This window comes from Heterodontus francisci, chromosome 8 (assembly GCF_036365525.1).
Source record: "Heterodontus francisci isolate sHetFra1 chromosome 8, sHetFra1.hap1, whole genome shotgun sequence".
In the NCBI taxonomy this organism is placed as follows: domain Eukaryota; kingdom Metazoa; phylum Chordata; class Chondrichthyes; order Heterodontiformes; family Heterodontidae; genus Heterodontus; species Heterodontus francisci.
In genome coordinates this window covers 49360030-49376647 of record NC_090378.1, presented here as the reverse complement: position 1 = coordinate 49376647, position 16618 = coordinate 49360030, and the positions used below count along the sequence as shown (strand labels likewise).

The window sequence follows — 16618 nt, the reverse complement described above, 5'->3', positions numbered from 1 at the left end:
ATTGGAGTCAATGGGAATCAAGGGGACAACTCTCCATTAGTTGGAGTCATACCGAACACACAAAGGAAGATGGTTGTGGTTGTTGGAGGTCAATCATCTCAGTCCCAGGACATCACTGTAGGAGTTCCTCAGGGTAGTGTTTTAGGCCTAACTATCTTCAGCTGCTTCATCAATGACCTTCCTCCATCATAAGGTCAGAAGTGGAGATGTTTGGCGATGATTGCACAATGTTCAGCACCATCCATGACTCCTGCGATACTGAAACAGTCCATGTCCATATGCAGCAAGATCTGGACAACATTCAGGCTTGGGCTGATAAAGTGGCAAATTACATTTGTGTACATAAGTGACCATATCCAACAAGAGAGAGTACAACCATCTCCTGTTGACTTTCAGTGGAATTACAATCACTATCAACATCCTGGGGGTTACCATTGGCTAGAAACTGAACTGCACCAGCCATATAAGTACTATTGCTACAAGAGCAGATCAGAGGCTAGGAATTCTGCAGCGGGTAACTCACCGCCTGAGTCCCCAAAGTCTGTCCTCCATCCATGAGGCACAAGTTAGTGTAGTGGAATACTCTCCACTTGCCTGGATGGATGCAGCTCCAACAACACTCAAGCTCGACACAATCCAGGATACAGTAGCCCACTTGATTGGCACCCCATCTACCACGGATGCACAGTGGAAGCATCGACAAGATGCACTGCAGCAACTCATTAAGCCTGCTTCAACAGCACCTTCCAAACCGCGACCTCTACCACCTACAAGGACAAGGGCAGCTGTTGCATGGGAACACCACCGCCTGCAAATTCCCCTCCAAGCCTCGCACCAGCCTGACTTGGAACTATATCGCCATTCCTTCACTGTCATTGGGCCAAAATCCTGGAACTCCCTAATAGCACTGTGGGTGTACCTACATGACATGGACTGCAGCGGTTCAAGGACAATTCGGGATGGGCAATAAATGATGGCCTAGCCAGTGATGCCCACATCCTGTGAAAGAATTCAAAAAAATTAAACACTGTTTTTCAGTTGTCTGAGGTTAAGAGAGGACGGCAGTTGGAGTGTCGAGTTCTAAAATGGCAGTGCTGGCATCAAATCAGTGTTGAACGATGATTGACACCATGATCTGCCTGCTTGGCACACTTCAGTGGATATTAATTGTCCAGCACAATTAACGACAGAAGTGTGCATGCATGCATTGGGCGCCACTTGGTCCCTAAACGGCACCAGTAGCGCCCAAACAGCGGGCACTACCGAACCTGATTTCGCGCCTGTAGTATTCCCAGCAGCGGGGATGCTTTATTGTTTTGATGCAATGATGTAAACTAATCACCCCTTCCCTGTTTGAAGCTTAACTGCAAATTTAAAAATCTGCAGGCATCCTGAATCCAATTTAAATTGGTGATTGAGGTTTTGATAAACTGGGTGTGCAGCAGGGACAAAATCCTGATCACTGTAATTTTTCTAGATCAATCTTAAATCAAAAATAACTCTTACTTCCCACCACACACCCATTCCATTTGAATGAAATTCCCTCCACACCCATTCCATTGAATGAAATTGAAACCTTTATTCCTGTGCTAAGTGTCTGTACTTTGGCATTAATTGCTTAATGGTTTTGGGCAGGGTGCAAGTAACTGTTGTTGTTCTTTAAATTGCTTAGTCAATTGTAATGAATGTAGATGCTCAAGCTAAGTGAAGTTCTCCTTTTTCTCTTGCCACCCCCACCCCCACCCCATGCCATTGAAGAATAATAAAATTTTGTTTGGAAAATAAAATACAAAGATACAGAATTACTTTATTAAAGGAAGTGCTATACTTGAGTATGACGAGAGCCTTGCAAATGTATTTTTAGTGGCAGGCTGTACGAATAAATATTTCACCATTCAATTATATAATGGCTGAGTCATACCTCAATTTACCCACCTTTGCTCCATATCCCTTGATATCCTTACCTAATAACAATTTATGAATCACAGTCTTCAAAGTTCCAATTGTCTTGGCATCCACAGCCTTTTGGGGCTGGGAATTCTATATTTTTGTGACCCTTTGTGTGAAAAATGCTTCCTGATCTCACTCCTAAATGGCCTATCTCTAATTTTAAGGTCATATGTCCTTGTTCTAGATTCTCCCACCAGAGCAAATAGTTTTGTTTTGAAAACCTCAATTCGATCACCTGTAAATTTTTATCAACTCCATTTTATGTAACCTACCCTCATAATTTAACCCTTTAGCCCTAGTATTCTGGTGAATCTGCACCATATGCTCTCCCAATGCCAAGATATCTTTTCTAAGGTGCAGTACGCAAAACTAAAATGAAATAGTGTAAATGGGGTCTGATGAAAAATGTATGCAACTGAAGTATCATTATCTCAAAACTCTTAGTTTCTCACCATTAAGGTAGTAGTCTGATTTGTCTTTCTCAGTTTACCTCATACAACTCCATCTGCCACAGTTTTGCCACTTATTTAGTCTATGTCCCTTCCTAACTTCATGCTGCCATCTAGACAACTTACTGTACTTCACTTCAAAAAGTACTTAATTGTCTAGGAAGCATTTTGAGACATCCCAATGTCATGGTAGATGCTATACAAGTGCAAGTTTTTCCTTGCCTTCCACCTTTTGTTTTGTGTTTTTTCTTCCAAAAATGTTCAGTGTTCCATTCTCCCACAATATATGATTTGTCTTAATAAAGGTTCACCAATATGTTTTTTAAATAATGTACAGTTGTATTGCATTTTTTGAATTTCTTTTGGGATGTGGGTTATGCACACAAGGCCATACTTATTGTCCATGCCTGGTTACTCTCAAAATTGTGGTGGTTTGTATACTTTACAGGCGATTAGAGTCAGCCACCTAGTGTAGACTGGAGATGTGTGCAGGCCACACCAGCTATGTGTGGCCGGTTCCCTCCTGCTCTGAAGGATATTGGTGAATTAGTTGGGTTTTTATGATGATCCTGTACTTTACAAGGTCTTTTTTGTTTATTGTGATAGTCTACAGATGACCAAATTTATTAAATTTCACAACTTGCTGTAGTGAGATTTGAATTCATGATTTCAATATCATAGACACTACAAGACTGCACCCAAGTGGTCATGATAGAATTCTAGCAAAAGGTTATGATTGTTAATTGCTACGTGCATCAATCAGATTATATAGATTACTGATTGTCCTTGCTCAGGGAGTTGAAATATTTAGAATTGTTGTACTCTTGCTAAAGCTGACTGCTCAGGAGAGTTGTTCTGATTCCCAGTCAGCTGTTGGCATGAAGAACTCTTTTATTTTGTAATCCTGATCATACTGTGGCAATTTATAGTCAAAAATAATTAATGTAGGTAATATAACAGTACTTGGTGATATTTTACATGACTTAAGATGCAAGTTTTGAGGATAAAATTAGTTTGAAAATGTTGCTGTTTGTACTCCGCAATTAAATGATATGGGAAGACTATTAAAACTCAAGCCATTTGGTGGTGATTTGTTGTACTGAATTATAAATTAAATACAGTGCTAGTTGATCAACTTTATGTTTTTAATGAAACTACCATTCTTCAAATTGCAGGATCTCTAAGGCCCTGTTTATACGGACATTTGAAGGATGGACTGGACCAGAAATGCCATCTCAAATGCTGTGTACTATGCCAGTTTAGACCTAGTTATAGGATGAGTTTCATGCTAGGATTTATTTGGATGCTTGTTAACTTTTGGTTGACTACGACACAAAACCTTGGGAATGACAACTCTTTCACAGGAATATCCAAGTCATGATGCAGAATGTTTTTAAAAGTCTTAATTTGATCATGTACAAAATGGTTTTAAATAACTTTTTGTTTATGAAACTACAAAAATACAATACTGTGGATGCTGAAAATCTGAAATAAAAATAGAAAATTCTGGAGCATCTGTGGAGCGGAAAACAGCGTTAACCTTTCAGGTCTGTGACCTTTTATTTGAGTTCCCTGTCTGAGTTCTGCTTCGTTATTATTGTATATTGTCCAATATTTGCTATTTGCAATCTCCCTTGCCCCAAAATAACTTTCGACATGCCAACATGTGTGCCAATTCTCCTGATTTAGTGAAAGTATATACAATAGTAGTACTGGAGGTGCTTTGTCTTGGCAAGAGGAATTTTTAAAACAAAAACATTTTTCAGCCATAATCTTGTGGTTGAAATTTTTTTTAAATTCATTCATGGGATGTGGGCGTCGCTGGCCAGGCCAACGTTTATTGCCCGTCCCTAATCGCCCTTGAGAAGGTGGTGGTGAGCTGCCTCCTTGAACCGCTGCAGTCCATGTGGGGTAGGTACACCCACAGTGCTGTTAGGAAGGGAGTTCCAGGATTTTGACCCAGCGACAGTGAAGGAACGGCGATATAGTTCCAAGTCAGGATGGTGTGTGATTTGGAGGGGAACTTGCAGGTGGTGGTGTTCTCATGCATTTGCTGCCCTTGTCCTTGGAATTAAACTTTTGAAGAGCGGATTGCCTGACCTACTACAGCAGGAGCTTCAGCTGTCAATAAAAATCTTGAAAAGATGCCTCCATTTTATCATTTTGTATAATTTTCTCTGATTTGATGTAGGGAAACTGGAAATAATTGCCTACAGCTTGCTGGTATAAAAGCACAATCAGTTGGCTAGAACACTGTTCAAGAAATTTTTTTAACTTTCCTCCTGAGGTTAATGCTTTGAAGCATCAATGTGTGTTCACCCTAATATACAAATAATCAGCAATTATTTTTGACCAACCATAAGCTAATCTCTTAAATTGATCTCATAAACTGAAGGTGAATACTGAATTTGGCAGAGTATGCTAATGAACAACAGATAAAAACGCCTGCATTAACAGGGGCACTGTTTTGTTTCATCAGAATTTTTAATCTTCCAATAATCTTGCTTCTGCTTCCTTCTTTTGGAAATGGTTGCAATTGAATTAAATAAATAATGTCTCCACCCCCCACCCCCTCGTGGTATGTCATCTTACTTAGAAAGACAATGCTGAGTTGTCGTCACTGTGCAACTTTCTACAGCCAAAATCTTAGCAACTGTCAGAATACAGTTTTGAAATTCAAAATTAGAACAGAAAATGCTGGAAATACTCAAAAGGTCAGGTAACATCTGTGGGGAGAGAAACAGAGTTAACGTTTTCAGGTCAATGACCTTTCATAAAGTTATGATTAAACGTCATTAACCTGAAAGGATTAATCTCAGGATTACTACCAGTGCCACGTGTTAGTCAGAGTAGAATAGCAGGCCATATCAGATGAATACGTGGCTGAAGAGCTGGTGTGAGGGGGAGGGTTTTTAGATTCCTGGGACATTGGGACCGGTTCTGGGGGAGGTGGGACCACTACGAACTGGATGGGTTACAGCTGGGCAGGACTGGGACTGATGTCCTAGGGGGAGTATTTGCTAGAGTGGTTGGGGAAGGTTTAAACTAAAATGGCAGGGGGATGGGAACCTTTGAAAGGAGTCAGGAAGGGGGATCAAAGCCAAGAACAAAAGATAGTAAGGGGAATAAGAAAAGTGATGGGTAGAGAAATCAAGGGCCAGAATCAATCAGGACCACAGTGAAAAGTAGTGGGAAGGGGACAAGTAATGTTAAAAAGACCAGCCTTAAGGCTTTGTCCCTTAACGCACGGAGCATTCGCAATAAAGTGGATGAATTAATCGTGCAAGTAGATTTAAACTGATATGATATAGTCGGGATTACGGAGACATGGCTGCAAGGTGACCAGGGATGGGAAATGAACATCCAGGGGTATTCAGTATTTAGGAAGGATAGACAAAAAGCAAAAGGCGGTGGAGTTGCATTGCTGGTTAAAGAGGAAATTAACGCAATAGCGAGGAAAGATATTAGCTCTGACGATGTGGAATCTGTATGGGTAGAGCTGAGAAACACTAAGGGACAAAAAACGTTAGTGGGGGTTGTATATAGACCCCCAAACTGTAGTGGTGATGTTGGGAATGGCATTAAACAGGAAATTAGAGACGCATGCGATAAAGAAACATCTGTAATTATGGGTGACTTCAATCTGCACATAGATTGGGCAAATCAATTAAGTCACAATACTGTAGAGGGGGAATTCTTGGAGTGTATACCGGATGGTTTTCTGGACCAATATGTTGAGGAACCAAGTAGAGAACAGGCAATCCTAGACTGGGTATTGTGTAATGAGAGAGGAATATTTGACAACCTACTTGTGCGAGATCCCTTGGGGATGAGCGACCATAATATGATAGAATTCTTCATCAAGATGGAGCGTGACGTAGTTGATTCTGAGACTTGGGTCCTGAATCTTAGTAAAGGAAACTACGAAGGTATGAGGCGTGAGTTGGCTATGATGGATTGGGAAACGTTACTTAAAGGGATGATGGTGGATAGGCAATTACAAACATTTAAAGAGCGCATGGATGAAATGCAAGAATTGTTTATCCCAGTCTGGCGCAAAAGTAAAATGGGAAAGGTAGCCAAACCAAGGCTTACAAGGGAAATTTGAGATAGCATTAGATCCAAGGAAGAGGCATAGAAATTTGCCAGAAAAAAACAACAGACTGGAGGATTGGGAGCAGTTTAGAATTCAGCAAAGGAGGACCAAGGGATTGACTAAGAAGGGGAAAATAGAATACGAGAGCAAACTTGCGGGAAACATAAAAACTGACTGTAAAAGTTTCTATAGGTATGTGAAGAGAAAAAGATTGGTGAAGACAAGTGTAGCACCCTTACAATCAGAAACGGAAATTTATTATGGGGAACAAAGAAATGGCTGACCAACTAAATACATACTTTGGTTCTGTCTTCACAAAGGAGGACACAAATATTTTATTTTTATTTTATTTATTTTATTTAGAGATACAGCACTGAAACAGGCCCTTCGGCCCACCAGGTCTGTGCCGACCATCAACCACCCATTTATACTAATCCTACACTAATTCCATATTCCTACCACATCCCCACCTGTCCCTATATTTCCCTACCACCTACCTATACTAGGGGCAATTTATAATGGCCAATTTACCTATCAACCTGCAAGTCTTTGGCATGTGGGAGGAAGCCGGAGCACCCGGAGGAAACCCACGCAGCCACAGGGAGAACTTGCAAACTCCACACAGGCAGTACCCAGAATTGAACCCGGGTCGCTGGAGCTGTGAGGCTGCGGTGCTAACCACTGCGCCACTATCATACCAGAAATGTTGGGGACCACAGGGCCTAGTGAGAGAGAAGAACTGAAGAAAATCAGTATTAGTAGGGAAATGGTGTTGGGGAAATTGATGGGATTGAAGGCCGATAAATCCTCAGGACCTGGTGGTATGCATCCCAGAGTACTTAAGGAAGTGGCCCGAGAAATAGTGGATGCATTGGTGGTCATCTTCCAAGATTCAAAAGACTCTGGAACAGTTCCTACAGATTGGAGGGCAGCTAAAGTAACCCCACTATTTAAAAAGGGAGGTAGAGAGAAAGCAGGGAATTATAGACCAGTCAGCCTGACGTCGGTAGTGGGGAAAATTCTAGAGTCCATTATCAAAGATTTTATAGCGGAGCATTTGGAGAACAGTGGTAGAATCGGGCAGAGTCAGCATGGATTTACAAAAGGGAAATCATGCTTGACAAATCTACTAGAATTCTTCGAGGATGTAACTAGTAGAGTTGATGAGGGGGAACCAGTGGATGTGGTTTATTTGCACTTTCAGAAGGCTTTCGACAAAGTCCCACATAAGAGATTAGCATGTAAAATTAAATCGCATGGGATTGGGGTAGTGTATTGAGATGGATAGAAAATTGGTTGGCAGACAGGAACCAAAGAGTAGGGATAAATGGGTCTTTTTCGGAACGGCAGGCAGTGACTAGTGGGGTACCACAGAGATCAGTGCTAGGACCTCAGCTATTCACAATATATGTTAATGAGTTAGATGAGGGAATTAAATGTAGTATCTCCAAGTTTGCAGATGACACAAAACTGGGTGGGAGGGTGAGTTATGAGGAGGATGCAGAGAGGCTTCAGGGTGATTTGGACAAGTTGAGTGAGTGGGCTAATGCATGACTGTTGCAGTATAATGTGGATAAATGTGAGGTTATCCACTTTGGTAGCAAAAACAGGAAGGCAAATTATTATCTGAACGGCTATAAACTGAGAGAGGGGAATATGCAGCGAGACCTGGGTGTTCTCGTACACCAGTCGCTGAAGATAAGCATGCAGTTGCAACAGGCGGTAAAAAAGGTAAATGGTATGTTGGCCTTCATAACGAAAGGATTCGAGTACAAAAGCAGGAATGTCTTGCTGCAATTATACAGGGCCTTGGTGAGGCCACACCTGGAATATTGTGTGCCGTTTTGGTCTCCTTATCTGAGGAAGGATGTTCTTGCTATAGAGGGAGTACAGCGAAGGTTTACCAGACTGATTCCTGGGATGGTGGGACTGATGTACGTGGAGAGAATAAGTCGGTTAGGATTATATTTGCTGGAGTTCAGAAGAGTGAGAAGGGATCTCATAGAAACCTATAAAGTTCTAACAGGACTTGACAGGGTAGATGCAGGAAGGATGCTCCCAAAGGTGGGAGAGTCCAGAACCAGGGGTCATAATCTAAGGATATGGGGTAAACCTTTCAGGACTGACATGAGGAGAAATTTCTTCACCCAGAGAGTGGTGAGCCAGTGGAATTCGCTACCACAGAAAGCAATTGAGGCCAAAACATTGTATGTTTTCAAAAAGAAGTTTAGATATTGCTCTTGGGTCTAAAGGGATTAAAGGGTATGGGGCGAAAGCGGGAAGAGGTTACTGAGTTGGATGATCAGACATGATCATAATGAATGGCAGAGCAGGCTCGAAGGACCGAATGGCCTACTCCTATAATTTTCTGTTTCTATGAAACATTAACTGTGGTTTTCTCTCTCCACAGTTGCTGCCGGACCTCCTGAGTATTTATTTATTTATTTAGAGCTATAGCACTGAAACCGGCCCTTCGGCCCACCGAGTCTGTGCTGACCAAGAACCACCCATTTATACTAACCCTACAGTAATACCATATTCCCTACCACATCCCCCTACCACTTACCTACACTATGGGCAATTTACCTATCACTGCAAGTCTTTGGCAGTGGGAGGAAACCGGAGCACCCGGCGAAAACCCACGCGGTCACAGGGCAAACTTGCAAACTCCGCACAGGCAGTACCCAGAATTGAACCCGGGTCTCTGGAGATGTGAGGCTGCGGTGCTAACCACTGCGCCGCACAGAAACGGCTGTAGCCCAACTAGTCTATACAGGCATTTATGCTCCACTCACTTCTTCCATCCGTCATCTAACTCTTTTAACAGCATGACCCTCTATTTCCAGTTGTTTTTTTAATTTCCGATTCCCAGCGTGTGCAGTATTCTTTTTGGTTTGAAATCCAACTTGGTCAGTGGCAATATAAGTTACTGATAGCGCAATTACATTGAAACCAAATCAGTCATCAGTTAGGGGGAGGTGGTGGCGTTGTGGTAATGTCATTGGACTAGTTATCCAGAACCCAGGGTAATGTTCTGGAGACATGGGTTCGAATCCCACCACAGCAGGTGGTGAAATCTGAATTCAATTAATAAATCGAGAATTAAAAAGCAATGTAGTTGACTCTTATAAAGGAAAAAATGCCCTCTGAAATGGCCTAGCAAACCACTTAGTTTGCAGGCAAATTAGGGATGGGCAATAAATGCTGGCCTAGCCAGTGATGCCCACATCCCACAAAACAAATTTTTAAAAAAGTAATCCCAAACTTGTTACCTAGAATGTACAGCACAGAAACGGCTGTAGCCCAACTAGTCTATACAGGCATTTATGCTTCACTCACTTCTTCCATCCGTCATCTAACTCTTTTAATAGCATGACCCTCTATTTCCCCCTCCCTCATAATGCGTTTTATACTATTCACCTCAACCACTCCCTGTGTAGCAAGTTGCACATTCTTACCACTTGATTTCCCTTTTTGATTTCTTGGTGACTATCTTATATTGATGGTCTTTAGTTTTGCTCTTACCCAGAAGTGGAAATACTGTCTGCCTATTTTATCAAAACCTTTCATGATTTAAAAGACCTCTCTTTTCAAGAGAAGAGAGACCCAACCTGTTCATCCTTTCTTTGGTTATGACTTTGCAGTTCTGGTATCCTCTTTGTAAATCTTTTTTGCACCTATTCCAGTGCCTCTACATCCTTCTTTTATAATATGGCAACCAGAACTGTACACAATACTCTCAAATATCGTCTAACCAAGGTTCGATATGAGTTTAACATAACTTACCTACTTTCAATTCTAACCTTCTAGAAATAAACCTTAAAACTAGTGTTTGGATGGCTTTGTTTATGGCCTTATTAACCTGTGTTGCTACTTTTACTGATTGATATATTTGTCTTCCCAGATTCCTTTTCTCCCCTTCGCCATTTAGATTCATATTTTCCAAATAACCTGTGACCACCTTATTTTTCTTACCAAAATGTAACACCTCACACTTAGCTATGTTGAAATTAATTTGCCAGTTATATGACCATTTTGCAAGTTTATTAATGTTGTCTTGTAATTTATTTCATCCCTTCCCAGTATTGACTATTGCTCCCCATCGCCACTCCTCCTTCCAAACGTTGGTGTCTTTTGCAAATTTATAAGTTGTGTTTTTGAGCCCAAAGACTAAATTGTTAATACAAGTTGTGAACATCCACGGTCCCAGCAGTGAACCTTGTGCAACCCCACTTTCCACCCAGTGGACATTTCCACTCAGCAACTTGGGAAAATTTGGAATCCTGCCCACTTTGCACTTCAGCATAGTTTCCAAGGGTTACAGATAACCGTTTAGGAGGCTGCTGCCCCAAAACAATGGCATTTTATTTAAATGTTCGCTTAGGGTTGGGGATTCAGAAGAGTTGTATCAAATTCGAAATGTCAACTTTGTTTCTCTCTCCACAGATGCTGCCAGAGCTGCTGAGTACTTCCAGCACTTTTCTTTTATTTCAAATTTCCAGCATCTGCAGCATTTTGCTTTTATTTTAACAATATTGAAGTGTTTATTCTAGCCATTTCTTAATTGATTTCTTTTTTCCTTTTGCTGGCTTGAATCTTTGTGCCAGTTGTTGTATGGACCCAAGTCATTTTAGACTTCTATAAATGGGGGCATAAAGTACAAGAGCGATTATAAGTATAAGGTCATACATTTTAGGGCGTTTTGATGAAATGGTGTATTCACTTAGTGAAAGGATGCTGAAGAGTATGGATGAACTGATGAGCCTCCACTTTTTTATTTTACTATTTCTGTAACTTCTTAGTCACCTACGCTTTTGCAATAGTTGCTAATAGTTTGTGAGGCCACCTGATTTATTTTGTCACATTATCCTGATACTTAAATTAATGTCTTCCCTTTAAATGTTACTTGGAATGCAATTCTGTGTTCCCACCAATAAGCAATCTGTGGCCCACGGAAGACCCCTGCTAGGGAAAACTCCAACTCCCATGATTCCCTCCCCCCCCCCCCACCCCCCTCCTGGGCCTTCGGGACTGGCTTTACCTAAGGTCTGGGTCTCCAGCGCTGGACCTGGGTCCAAAGCCTCTGCAGCATTGGCAGTAGCCACCACTCCCGGTGGCACTGCCGATACTGTTGAGCTACCAGCCCTATGATTGGCCGGCAATTCTTGGAGACGGAATCCCCGTCTTTAAAAGGATGGGAGTCCTGGCGCCAGCTACATAAGTACCGGAACAACTCAAGTTTGCACCAGAAAGGCTCAAAGGCCGAAGCGGGGCTACCCCTGCCTTTTCAGCCTGGTGCCTCAATCTCCAGCCCGTAGTATACTTCTCGCATCCATTCAAATCTGTACCTGAAGCTACATTAAAGACCAGACTTTGGATAATTGGCAATTTCTATTTGAGTATGTCCAGAACCTGTCACTAGCCATGTGGGTCTAAGTTGCACCTGTGGTAGAAATGTTATTGTTTTAGAATTATGCTGACTCAGATGGAGAAAATAGAGAGTTGAAAGAAGAGTGAGATGAATAGAAAGACAGTGACTTGAAGAGGAAAAAAGCATAAATTTAGGGTTTTGAATCTTTGCATTTCTGCATCTCACACAGTTGTAGATGTTCAGTCACTGAGTATATTCAAGACAGAGACTGATAGACTTTTGAATACTAAAGGCATTAAGGAAAAGCAATCATGCACAAAAGTGAAGTTGAGGTAGATCATCAGCCATGATCTTACTGAATAGTGGAGCAGACTCAAAGGGTCGAAATAATCTGCCCCTTTTTCTCATGTTCTTGTGTTCAACCAGTATTCTATAAACGCATAAATATTAACCATTTGAAATGTGTACATAATTGACTAAACGTACATCTCGATGAGAATTTTAGTTAGTAGACAGCTTCTAGGCTTCTGAAAATGGGGATGTAGAACAGGGCCTACCTCGTGTCTTCCCTTCAGTTTCATTCCCTTCATATAGGGAGGTGAATGACTTCTGCTCTCAATCCTTCTGCATGTATGTCTGGGTTTGGAAACTTGTGTAAAGAATGGCCAGATCAAACTCAGTGACACAGCACCTTGGAAGTGCCACACCACTGTTACGACCAGATGAAAAAGAGGTCTAGGGTTCCCTTTCAGCCTTCACCTAGTCTTACTGTAACAGGGTTTAATTTTAAACAGTGTTTTTAGCTCCCCCTAGGTGAATCCGTGTTCACCGCTTTCCAATTAGAAGGCAAAGAAACCAGCACAACAGGTTTTCTCGGGCTTAAAGAAGAAAAGTGAAATTTGTTGAACTCAAACTTAACTCTAATTTGGTTAACACCAATGGATACATGACACGGCCACGCTAGCATGCATACGTGATACCCACATGCAGATAGAGACAGAAAAGAGCAGACGAAAATACAGTGGAAAAGTTTGAGGTAATATCTGAAGAGTTTTTGTTACAGTTCTTCAAGCTCACTGTAGAGTCCTTGATTGTAGATAGATCTTGCTTTTCGTTGGGATCCAGTATTCTTTTTAAACCTTGTTCACTGTAGGAGACTTTTCTCTCTCGGGGTTCATGTGTCTTCAGTGGTTTTTGGAGTTCCATGAGAAAGAGATAGGAGCAGACAGGACAGGCTGTGGCGAGCCAGCCAGGAGAGGTCTCTTCAATCCAGGAGCAAAACGCATTCTTTTGACTCTCAGTTAAAACTCTACAATTCAGAAAAGAAACCCAGACTGCCAAGCAGGTTAGTCATGTGACTAACTGGTTTGACCACGTCTGTGTGTAGATTGTATTGGAGTAGGGGATAGCTCCTTTGTTCCGAGTGCTCTCTGTTAATATGCAAAAACGTCTTTCCGGCCTGGGGCCTGGCAACCCTTTGTCACAGGCTGTCTCTTCTTCCCAACAACAATTTGAAATTTTGTGTCCATGTGGTGAAATTAATGTGCCTCATTCTTGGCAGGTGGGGAACTGCATGGCACCATGCAACTCTACATATATAGTATGCGAAATAACAGAGCTGTGGGGTGAAATAGATGATTCCTTTGTTTGGAATTTCTATTTTCTCACGCAAGTCTCCAATTCATCCATGATCATCCAATCCTATGCCATGCTATGGCTAAATACTTTATCAGTAAGTCAGTTGAGGTTCTTTGTACACTGAGGATTCTCCACAATTTCAGAACACTGAACTTTTTTTTAAGTACAATATTTTTGACAACTTTGGGAATGTTTTGGGTTTTGATTTAAAACTACATCTCAGTTCACATATCAAAAACATAGTTCTTAATTAAAAATATTTGTTTTTAAATATGTGATGCGTTTACCACTTTGCATGTTTATTAACTAGGGAATGGATTATAATTTCAGATATTAAACAGGGATTTCCTCAGTGAAGCTGAGGCAATTTTTTTTTGCTTTTTATGGAAAATGTATAAAACATCACCAGCCCTGCATTCCTTTTCACTCCATTTTTCTTATTTGAATATCTTAACTATTTCCTTTTTTTGTCTGACATCTAGGATGACATAATGTCATTTGAAGCTGAGAAACAGGTGGTGTATCTACAGGTTTATCGTCCTGTTTACTTTCAATTAGTTGATGTTCTACTGCACAAGGCTCAGTTCCCCTCTGATGAGGAATATTCCTCCTGGTCTTCTGATGAAAAAGAACAATTTAGGATATACAGGTGAGGAAGTAATGTATGCTTACTTTTAAAGAATTGTTCACAACTGAACAGTTTTTATTTGATAATTAATTGAGGTACCTAATAGTCCTTTAAGCTGCATGTTCTTTTCACGTCTTGCTTTTTGATTTTAGAACGCCTTGATCATTGAGTAGCTGGTGATGGCACGAGGCAGGCAAAGAAACGAGTTGCAGTCAGTGTATTGTGCCATTGGGTGTTGTGGAAGCCTGATTTGATTTATGCTTCTGATTTTTCATTCTGTGAATTCCTGATGTCAGCTTTGCCATCAGGGGAAAGTCACCTTGTATACTTCCTAGGTCAGGATATAAATTTATGGAAAGACCTAAATAAGGAAAGTTTTTTTTTGGGTGCTCATCAGTGGCTCGGAGAGCACGTTTGCATGAGTATCTGAGCCATATGGAGCTGCAACATCTGGGGCATGATCCTTAATCTCTCAGATAGCTGATCACAGTTGGGGTGATGATCACACATAATTGGCCTTACTCCTGGGATAGGGAGAAAATCATTCGGGGTGTATGTTTTTGGTTATTATGCAGCGATCTCCTCTTGAATTGACATGTGGAAAAGTGGCAACAGGATTGGGATTGACTGTGGTTAATTGTCTGCTGGTACTTGCTCTGAATGCTTAAAAATGCTAAAGACGTTTCAGGAGAAATATTGAAAAGTTGTGAGAAGGCATAGAACTGGTCCAAGAAAGAAGCCAGCCTTTTAAGAAAGGGATAAAGCAATGTCTGCTTAAAGGTGGTTGTGCTAACCTCCTGAGTCAGAAGTTGGGGGTCAAGCCCCACTCCAGGACTTCAGCATGTAATCTAGGCTAATACCTTAGCGCAGTACTGAAATTAACAGTAAGGGAAGAAGTACTGCATTGCCAGAGGTACTGTCTTCTGGATGAGAGATGAGATGTTAAAATGAGACTCCCTTCTGCTTGCTGAGGTGCATATAGAAGATACATTATCTGGTCATTTATCTTTTTTACTGTGTGCAAATTATCTGCCATGTTTGTTGACATAGCAACAGGAACTACAATTCAAAAGTATGTCATTGATTGTGAAGTGCTTTGGGATGTCCTGAAGATGTGAAAGGTGCCATGTAATTCCAAATTTTCTTTTTCAGCAATGTATATGAAGAAATTTCTGTTTTTCAAGCTAAACATTGGTAAAATTATTAAAAATCTGTTCAGTTAATGCTGATTGCAAACTTGATGAGTCTGTCAAAATGGATCTCATCAGGGGGTTCTCCTTAGCTGCTAGATTGATGCCTGGGGTGGGAGTTGTACTATGAGGAGTGATTAAGTAGAATGGGCCCATGTTCTCTGGAGTTTAGAAGAATGAGAGGTGATCCTCTTGAAATGTACAAGATTCTAAGAGGGCTTGACCAAGTAGATGCTGAGCTTCCTCTGGCTGGAGAGTTTGGAACCTGGGGTCATAGTCTCAGGATACGGGGTTGGCCATTTAAGCGTGAGCTGAGGAGAAATTTCTTCACTCGGAGGGTTGTGACTGGACCAAGATCGATTAGATTTTTGGACATTAAATGAATCAAAGGATATTGGATTCGGCAGTAAAGAATTGCAGTAGAAGATCAACCAGGATCTTATTGAGTGGCAGAGCAGGCTTGAGGAGCTGTATGGCCTGCTCTTCCTCCTATTTCTTACATTCTTGTGCCAGACTCCTCAAATTTCCATTAGAAGGTAACACAAACCTATGTTTATGGGTTTGTAGTGAAGAGTTTGAAATGTGTACATTTACTGTGTGTATACACCTTGCAAGTAGTGCTAGATAATTGAAAGCTGTTCAATTCCATTAGTACAATAAAGAATTCTAATTGTATTGAATATCATAAATGGAATGTTCAGTTGTTTAAAATGTTTATGTAATATGGTTATAGCATTATTGTTTTGCTTTAACATTTCTTTCAAAGAAAATTTGTATTTTTCCTTGGTAGGGTTGATATTTCTGATACTTTGATGTATGTATATGAGATGCTGGGAGCTGAATTGCTAAGTAATCTGTATGACAAACTAGGAAGACTTTTAACTAACACTGAGCAGCCGACCTCATGGCAGGTGAGTACTATGTTGCTGCACTGCTGTGTTGAAAAGTTACATTAAATATTTATGGTCAGTTCATTATAAATATATATTTAATCTTTGTTCTGACTATTTTAATAGGAGTTTGGAATCAACCCCATCCAAATAAGTTTCATCATTATGGATGCTATTCTGATGATTGTTCTGTAAAGTGCACCACTTAAGATGTATGCTCCGTATACATAGAGGGTATAGTGTCAGCTGTGGCCCAGTTGGTAGCACTCTTCACTCTGATTTACAAGTTCTAGGTTCAAGTTCCACTCCAGGGCTTAAGCATTAAAATCAAGGCTGACACTCCAGTGCAGTATTAAGGGAGTGCTGCACTGTCTGAGGTGCTGTCTTTTGGATGAGACATTAAACT

General features: G+C 41.0%; 1 protein-coding gene across 4 annotated transcripts in view; it reads left to right on the top strand.

Annotated features, from left to right (window-relative positions):
- ipo13b (importin 13b) overlaps positions 1 to 16618 on the top strand; it is a 200659-nt gene that overhangs the window by 91129 nt on the left and 92912 nt on the right. For all 4 annotated transcript variants that reach the window (XM_068037110.1, XM_068037112.1, XM_068037109.1 and 1 more), the window contains 2 exons: positions 13987 to 14153; positions 16113 to 16233. In XM_068037110.1, the coding sequence (XP_067893211.1) occupies positions 13987 to 14153; positions 16113 to 16233 (288 nt within the window). The remainder of the gene's footprint in view (positions 1 to 13986; positions 14154 to 16112; positions 16234 to 16618) is intronic.